The following is a 9,647-nucleotide window of genomic DNA, read 5'->3' as shown; positions in this document are numbered from 1 at the left end:
ACAGGAAAGTATTGTACTTTCTCCTCTACTACACAGGGAAGTGTAGTACTTTCTCCTCTACTGCACAGGGAAGTGTAGTACTTTCTCCTCTACTACACAGGGAAGTATTGTACATTCTCCTCTACTACACAGGGAAGTATTGTACTTTCTCTTGTACTTTCTCCTCTACTACACAGGGAAGTATTGTACTTTCTCCTGTACTTTCTCCTCTACTACACAGGGAAGTATTGTACTTTCCACTCTACTACACAGGGAAGTATTGTACTTTCTCTTGTACTTTCTCCTCTACTACACAGGAAAGTATTGTACTTTCTCCTCTACTACACAGGGAAGTGTTGTACTTTCTCCTCTACTACACAGGGAAGTGTAGTACTTTCTCCTCTACTACACAGGGAAGTGTAGTACTTTCACCTCTACTACACAGGGAAGTGTAGTACTTTCTCCTCTACTACACAGGGAAGTGTAGTACTTTCTCCTCTACTACACAGGAAAGTATTGTACTTTCTCCTCTACTACACAGGAAAGTATTGTACTTTCTCCTCTACTACACAGGAAAGTATTGTACTTTCTCTTGTACTTTCTCCTCTACTACACAGGGAAGTATTGGACTTTCTCCTCTACTACACAGGGAAGTGTAGTACTTTCTCCTCTACTACACAGGAAAGTATTGTACTTTCTCCTCTACTACACAGGGAAGTGTAGTACTTTCTCCTCTACTACACAGGGAAGTATTGTACTTTCTCCTCTACTACACAGGAAAGTATTGTACTTTCTCCTCTACTACACAGGAAAGTATTGTACTTTCTCTTGTACTTTCTCCTCTACTACACAGGGAAGTATTGTACTTTCTCCTCTACTACACAGGAAAGTATTGTACTTTCTCCTCTACTACACAGGAAAGTATTGTACTTTCTCTTGTACTTTCTCCTCTACTACACAGGGAAGTATTGTACTTTCTCCTCTACTACACAGGGAAGTGTAGTACTTTTTCCTCTACTACACAGGGAAGTATTGTACTTTCTCTTGTACTTTCTCCTCTACTACACAGGGAAGTATTGTACTTTCTCCTCTACTACACAGGAAAGTATTGTACTTTCTCCTCTACTACACAGGAAAGTATTGTACTTTCTCTTGTACTTTCTCCTCTACTACACAGGGAAGTATTGTACTTTCTCCTCTACTACACAGGGAAGTGTAGTACTTTCTCCTCTACTACACAGGGAAGTATTGTACTTTCTCCTCTACTACACAGGAAAGTATTGTACTTTCTCCTCTACTACACAGGGAAGTGTAGTACTTTCTCCTCTACTGCACAGGGAAGTGTAGTACTTTCTCCTCTACTACACAGGGAAGTATTGTACATTCTCCTCTACTACACAGGGAAGTATTGTACTTTCTCTTGTACTTTCTCCTCTACTACACAGGGAAGTATTGTACTTTCTCCTGTACTTTCTCCTCTACTACACAGGGAAGTATTGTACTTTCCACTCTACTACACAGGGAAGTATTGTACTTTCTCTTGTACTTTCTCCTCTACTACACAGGGAAGTATTGTACTTTCTCTTGTACTTTCCACTCTACTACACAGGGAAGTATTGTACTTTCTCTTGTACGTTCTACTCTACTACACAGGGAAGTATTGTACTTTCTCCTCTACTACACAGGGAAGTATTGTACTTTCTACTCTACTACACAGGGAAGTATTGTACTTTCTCATCTACTACACAGGGAAGTATTGTACTTTCTCCTCTACTACACAGGGAAGTATTGTACTTTCTACTCTACTACACAGGGAAGTATTGTACTTTCTCCTCTACTACACAGGGAAGTATTGTACTTTCTACTCTACTACACAGGGAAGTATTGTACTTTCTACTCTACTACACAGGGAAGTATTGTACTTTCTCCTCTACTACACAGGGAAGTATTGTACTTTCTACTCACAAGTAAAAGTCCTGCATTTTAAATGTTACTTTGTAGTAAAAGTACAAAGGTATTAGAATCAAAATATAACTATAAGTACCAAAAGTAAAATAATACTTATAAATACTTAGTTACAAATATTATATTTATAATTTTGTTATAATAATTGCATTAATAATGTAAACCTGGAACTCATTTGAACTATTAAATATACTTTAATACTTTTAATTAGACCGGATACTACTTCATAATATTAGTTGATATTTTACTTTGACTGGTAAAGTCAAATAAATGTACTTCCCTCTGAGATGCCGTGGACTAGAAGTAGAAGTACCTCAACATTAAGCAGCCTTTCCTCTAACAATCTTCACATGGATCAGTATTACCTGCATGTTCCTCTTGGTGATCTGCTGGCTCAGGTGGACCCGGCCCGTGCTCGGGTCCACGCCCTTCAGCGGCACCACGGCCTCCCCGATGACATCGTCGCGGGCGAAGCGGTCGAAGCTGAGCACCAGGAAGTGCAGCGTGAGCTCGGGCAGCGAGCTGTAGGCCACGCCGTAGAAGGTGAAGGTCTCGTCGAACAGCGGGTCCAAGGTCTTCCTCAGCACGCGGGTCTTCACGCGGTGCTTCTTCTCCGGCAGGATGGTCATCTTCACGTAGGGGTCCGAGCTGCCCGCCTGCTCGTCCATGGCTGGGAGCCCCCGGGCCCCGACGACGGTCACCACCAGGGCCTTCTTGGGGAAGTTGTAGTCGACCGTGAGGCTGACGGCGCCCAGACTGGGCTCGGGCTCCGGCTCCGAGGGGGCGGGGGTGAAGGGGGACGCCGTCTTGCTGCTGGTCTGGCTGCTGCTGGCCGAGCTGCTGTCCAGGCAGCAGTAGTCGGCGCGGACCGGCAGGGCTCGCTCCACCGGCCCGGCGGGGGGCACCAGGTGACTCATCTGCAGCTGCCCCGGGACGTCCAGGATGTTGTTCTCGGCGTCCACCAGCACCAGGCCCCTCCCGGCGCCGGTGGCGGGGCAGCCGCGGTCCCCTTCCCGGGTTGAGCGGTCCGCACGGCGGATACCTCGGACGATCCTCTTGCTGCTGCTGAGGGATTCTGGGTAAATGCTGATGCCCTTGAGCATGTGGATGAACTTGTAGGGGGGGTCTTCGGCGTCGCAGTAGCGGTCGCCGTGCAGCTTGTAGCGTCCAGAGACGCGCAGGTAGCGGCGCTGGCAGAAAGACCAGAGCAGAACCAGAACCACCACCACCAGAACCAGGACACCAGCTCCCAGGAAGCCCGCCAGGACCGGAGACATGGCTGAGACACAAATAAACCAACAACCGGTCAATTAGACTCAGATTACCGTTAACCATCACAGAGTCAATAAAGTTTTATCCTCCAGATGTTTTCACATCAACATAAAATAAATATTAGAGACGATCAGAACCCTGAGTTTTATTGATCCGTTGCAGCTCGAGTCAACAGCAATATATTCAAGATGGAGATGATGGAGCAGGGGGAGGAAGAGGGAGAGGAGGAGGAAGATAGGGAGGAGGAGGAGGAAGAGGGGGAGGGGGAGGAAGAGGGGGAGGAGGAGGAGGAGGAAGATAGGGAGGAGGAGGAGGAAGAGGGGGAGGGGGAGGAGGAAGAGGGGGAGAGGGAGGAAGAGGGGGAGGAGGAGGAGGAAGATAGGGAGGAGGAGGAGGAGGAAGAGGGGGAGAGGGAGGAAGAGGGGGAGGAGGAGGAAGATAGGGAGGAGGAGGAGGAAGAGGGGGAGGGGGAGGAAGAGGGGGAGGAGGAGGAGGAGGAAGATAGGGAGGAGGAGGAGGAAGAGGGGGAGGGGGAGGAGGAAGAGGGGGAGAGGGAGGAAGAGGGGGAGGAGGAGGAGGAAGATAGGGAGGAGGAGGAGGAGGAGGAGGAAGAGGGGGAGAGGGAGGAAGAGGGGGAGGAGGAGGAAGATAGGGAGGAGGAGGAGGAAGAGGGGGAGGAGGAGGAGGAGGAAGATAGGGAGGAGGAGGAGGAAGAGGGGGAGGAGGAGGAGGAGGAGGAAGAGGAGGAGGAGGAGGAGGAAGAGGGGGAGGATGAGGAGGAAGATAGGGAGGAGGAGGAGGAGGAAGAGGAGGAAGATAGGGAGGAGGCATGTAGAAAACAGAAAAAGAAGAGGAGGTCTTTGTTAGCTGTGTACAGACGACTATTGTTGTCCTCATCTGTCCCACACACACACATACACACACACACACACACACACGCACACACACACACGCACACACACACACACACACACACAAACACGCACACGCACACGCACACACACACACACACACACACACACACACACACACACACACACACACGCACACACACACTCAGATTGATCTTGTCTCTCTTAACATGATTAATTAGCCATTATTATATATTCTACTTCACCCTTTGCTAAGTCCCGCCCCTCCAACACAGACTGTTGACAGTTAACCGTTGCGTAACAGTGAGACTCGTTACGTTAGCTCAGCATTAACTAGCGTTAGCAGGTCAATGCTACGCTTTAAGCTGTTTTTAAAAGAGAAGTTCACTTCCTTCCTTTAAACATTGTAAACATTAGTTTTTGGTCTCAATCTCTAGTTTCAAGTCTTCTTCAATACAGCGTGATGTTCATTTAGTAAATTAATGTAATTTAGAGTCAAACAGACCATAAATCAGGGGATGCTCTAGGGCGGGGGGGCCAAGAGGTGATTGACAGGTGGACACCAGAGACGGATAAACGTCTCTACGTCCCTCCTCCTCCGTCCATATATGTTCACTTCCTGTTCACTAATTGGTAAAAGAAACAAGATGGCGCCCACTCCTTATACACAGAACATGGTTTGAACCAAATGACTGCCAGGCAGCAGCTGTGTCCATGTTCACTTCCTGTCAGCTGATTCATAACCGTCTATAAATTTATATGTTTTACAGTTGTACTTTTATTTAGCACTTGGAACTTCTTTATAATTAAGAATAATAACTTTCTGCAATATTGAGGGAAGCTTTTTTTGACAGAAAGTCACCAAACCTAACTCAGCTTCTTGAATCTTTATGCCACCGATCACATGGTTCAATCCTCTATTGTTCAATATCTAGAAAGAAGATCCATTAATCACAACTTAACTCATAAAATCATCCTCCCTGTTCATTCAGACTCCATCCGATGATGTCATGTTTGGGAAAGAGCTGAAAGCAGCTGAGCTCGCTGCCTAGCAACCCCCCCCCCCCCCCCCCCCCCCCCACACACACACACACACACACACACACACACACACACACACACACACACACAGGGCTGTGAGGCCTTCAAGGTCCACTGAGTTACATTCAGAGTTTCTGATCTGCAGCAACAACTTTAATTCTGCACGGATGAGATACTCGCTCCTGATTGGTCGAAGGGGAGCCAATAGGGAGTCTGCGCTGCACCAAAGTTTTCTTTTGGTTACTACATTTAAAAAATGGATTACTGTCAAAGTATAAGTAGTTCATCTATTAAACCATGAGTACAAGTTTTAGAGGTACTTTTACTGTAATATTATTACACTGATGTAAATGTACTTTTACTGTAACAATATTGTTACACTGATGTAAAGGTACTTTTACTTTAACAATATTATTACACTGAGGTAGAGGTACTTTTACTGTAACCAATATTATTACACTGTGGTAGAGGTACTTTTACTGTAACAATATTATTACACTGTGGTAGAGGTACTTTTACTGTAACAATATTGTTACACTGATGTAGAGGTACTTTTACTGTAATATTGTTACACTGAGGTAGAGGTACTTTTACTGTAACACAATATTATTACACTGTGGTAGAGGTACTTTTACTGTAATAATATTACACTGTGGTAGAGGTACTTTTACTGTAATATTGTTACACTGAGGTAGAGGTACTTTTACTGTAACACAATATTATTACACTGTGGTAGAGGTACTTTTACTTTAACAATATTATTACACTGTGGTAGAGGTACTTTTACTGTAATATTATTACACTGATGTAAAGGTACTTTTACTGTAATATTGTTACACTGTGGTAGAGGTACTTTTACTTTAACAATATTATTACACTGTGGTAGAGGTACTTTTACTGTAATATTATTATTACACTGTGGTAGAGGTACTTTTACTGTAATATTATTATTACACTGTGGTAGAGGTACTTTTACTTTAACAATATTATTACACTGAGGTAGAGGTACTTTTACTGTAACCAATATTATTACACTGATGTAAAGGTACTTTTACTGTAACACAATATTATTACACTGATGTAGAGGTACTTTTACTGTAACAATATTATTACACTGATGTAAAGGTACTTTTACTGTAACACAATATTATTACACTGAGGTAGAGGTACTTTTACTGTAACCAATATTATTACACTGATGTAAAGGTACTTTTACTGTAACACAATATTATTACACTGATGTAAAGGTACTTTTACTGTAACCAATATTATTACACTGATGTAAAGGTACTTTTACTGTAACCAATATTATTACACTGATGTAAAGGTACTTTTACTTTAACAATATTATTACACTGTGGTAGAGGTACTTTTACTGTAACACAATATTATTACACTGTGGTAGAGGTACTTTTACTGTAACAATATTATTACACTGTGGTAGAGGTACTTTTACTGTAACCAATATTGTTACACTGTGGTAGAGGTACTTTTACTTTAACAATATTATTACACTGTGGTAGAGGTACTTTTACTGTAACACAATATTATTACACTGTGGTAGAGGTACTTTTACTGTAACAATATTATTACACTGTGGTAGAGGTACTTTTACTGTAACCAATATTATTACACTGTGGTAGAGGTACTTTTACTGTAATATTGTTACACTGTGGTAGAGGTACTTTTACTGTAACCAATATTATTACACTGTGGTAGAGGTACTTTTACTGTAATATTGTTACACTGTGGTAGAGGTACTTTTACTGTAACCAATATTATTATACTGTGGTAGAGGTACTTTTACTGTAACCAATATTATTACACTGTGGTAGAGGTACTTTTACTGTAACCAATATTATTACACTGAGGTAGAGGTACTTTTACTGTAACCAATATTATTACACTGTGGTAGAGGTACTTTTACTGTAACCAATATTATTACACTGTGGTAGAGGTACTTTTACTGTAATATTGTTACACTGAGGTAGAGGTACTTTTACTGTAACCAATATTATTACACTGATGTAAAGGTACTTTTACTGTAATATTGTTACACTGTGGTAGAGGTACTTTTACTGTAACCAATATTATTACACTGATTTAAAGGTACTTTTACTGTAACACAATATTATTACACTGTGGTAGAGGTACTTTTACTGTAACCAATATTATTACACTGATGTAGAGGTACTTTTACTTTAACAATATTATTACACTGTGGTAGAGGTACTTTTACTGTAACACAATATTATTACACTGTGGTAGAGGTACTTTTACTGTAACCAATATTATTACACTGATGTAAAGGTACTTTTACTTTAACAATATTATTACACTGATGTAGAGGTACTTTTACTGTAACCAATATTATTACACTGATGTAAAGGTACTTTTACTGTAACCAATATTATTACACTGATGTAAAGGTACTTTTACTGTAACACAATATTATTACACTGTGGTAGAGGTACTTTTACTGTAACACAATATTATTACACTGTGGTAGAGGTACTTTTACTGTAACACAATATTATTACACTGTGGTAGAGGTACTTTTACTGTAACAATATTATTACACTGTGGTAGAGGTACTTTTACTTTAACAATATTATTACACTGTGGTAGAGGTACTTTTACTGTAATATTGTTACACTGTGGTAGAGGTACTTTTACTGTAACCAATATTATTACACTGTGGTAGAGGTACTTTTACTGTAACCAATATTATTACACTGTGGTAGAGGTACTTTTACTGTAATATTGTTACACTGTGGTAGAGGTACTTTTACTGTAACCAATATTATTACACTGTGGTAGAGGTACTTTTACTGTAACACAATATTATTACACTGTGGTAGAGGTACTTTTACTGTAACAATATTATTACACTGTGGTAGAGGTACTTTTACTTTAACAATATTATTACACTGTGGTAGAGGTACTTTTACTGTAACCAATATTATTACACTGTGGTAGAGGTACTTTTACTGTAATATTGTTACACTGTGGTAGAGGTACTTTTACTGTAACCAATATTATTACACTGAGGTAGAGGTACTTTTACTGTAACCAATATTATTACACTGTGGTAGAGGTACTTTTACTGTAACCAATATTATTACACTGTGGTAGAGGTACTTTTACTGTAATATTGTTACACTGAGGTAGAGGTACTTTTACTGTAATATTGTTACACTGAGGTAGAGGTACTTTTACTGTAACCAATATTATTACACTGATGTAAAGGTACTTTTACTGTAATATTGTTACACTGTGGTAGAGGTACTTTTACTTTAACAATATTATTACACTGATGTAAATGTACTTTTACTGTAATATTATTACACTGTGGTAGAGGTACTTTTACTTTAACAATATTATTACACTGTGGTAGAGGTACTTTTACTTTAACAATATTATTACACTGTGGTAGAGGTACTTTTACTGTAACAATATTATTACACTGTGGTAGAGGTACTTTTACTGTAACACAATATTATTACACTGTGGTAGAGGTACTTTTACTTTAACAATATTATTACTCTGATGTAGAGGTACTTTTACTTTAACAATATTATTACACTGATGTAAAGGTACTTTTACTTTAACAATATTATTACACTGTGGTAGAGGTACTTTTACTTTAACAATATTATTACACTGTGGTAGAGGTACTTTTACTTTAACAATATTATTACACTGTGGTAGAGGTACTTTTACTTTAACAATATTATTACACTGTGGTAGAGGTACTTTTACTTTAACAATATTATTACACTGTGGTAGAGGTACTTTTACTTTAACAATATTATTACACTGTGGTAGAGGTACTTTTACTTTAACAATATTATTACACTGTGGTAGAGGTACTTTCTGTAACAGAGTGGTTCGTGGTATTTCTTAGAGCGCAGTACCTGCACTAGTACTACACTAAGGGGTGAATACACAGTACTATCAGGTACACTCAGGTGTCCACACAACACAACGACGGCCTCAGACATGACGTCACCCCAGATACCCACCCCGACGGGCACGCGCACGCACACAGCAAACGAGGCCCCGCGAGAGGCAGACGCCCTGTGCACGCGCCGCGAGATGACGTTATCCTGTTTGTTTTCACGTCGCTCCGCTTTGATCTCCGCGATGACATTAAATACGCGGTATACTTTATATGTAGACCTAATGACGTCTGTCTGTCACGAGGACGGACAGGTCGCGGCAGTACAAAGTAACTGGGCGCGTGACCACGGGGCCTTTTCGTGTCATGCACCTGCAAACAAGACCATGGGGGGGGGGGGGGGGGGGGGGGGAGAGAGGGCCCGGGCCCGGGTCTCACCGTAGGCGGGTCCAAGCTCGATGATGTCCGCCATTTTGTGGATTTGTGGCAGGATGCGGTCCTGACGGAGCGGGACGAAGAGCGCAGAGATGGAGGAGGAACACCGACTGACTACCGGCCCGCTTTTATTTTACATCCATAGGGAAAGAAAAAAGAAATGACCGAAAAACAAGCCGCTG

General features: G+C 41.4%; 1 protein-coding gene across 1 annotated transcript in view; it reads right to left on the bottom strand.

Annotated features, from left to right (window-relative positions):
- The window catches only part of syt11b (synaptotagmin XIb), a 12,882-nt gene extending 3,305 nt beyond the window's left edge, over window positions 1-9,577 (bottom strand). The window contains exons 1-2 of the mRNA XM_034554432.1: window positions 9,469-9,577; window positions 2,310-3,223 (exon numbers count right to left, since the gene is read on the bottom strand). Of these exons, the coding sequence (XP_034410323.1) occupies window positions 2,310-3,223; window positions 9,469-9,502 (948 nt within the window). The 5' untranslated portion in view covers window positions 9,503-9,577. The remainder of the gene's footprint in view (window positions 1-2,309; window positions 3,224-9,468) is intronic.
- Window positions 9,578-9,647: the final 70 nt, after the last annotated feature.

Source organism: Cyclopterus lumpus, chromosome 16, assembly GCF_009769545.1.
Source record: "Cyclopterus lumpus isolate fCycLum1 chromosome 16, fCycLum1.pri, whole genome shotgun sequence".
Taxonomy (NCBI): Eukaryota; Metazoa; Chordata; class Actinopteri; order Perciformes; family Cyclopteridae; genus Cyclopterus; species Cyclopterus lumpus.
Note: the sequence above shows the minus strand (reverse complement) of the source record. Positions and strands in the feature narration are given on the sequence as shown.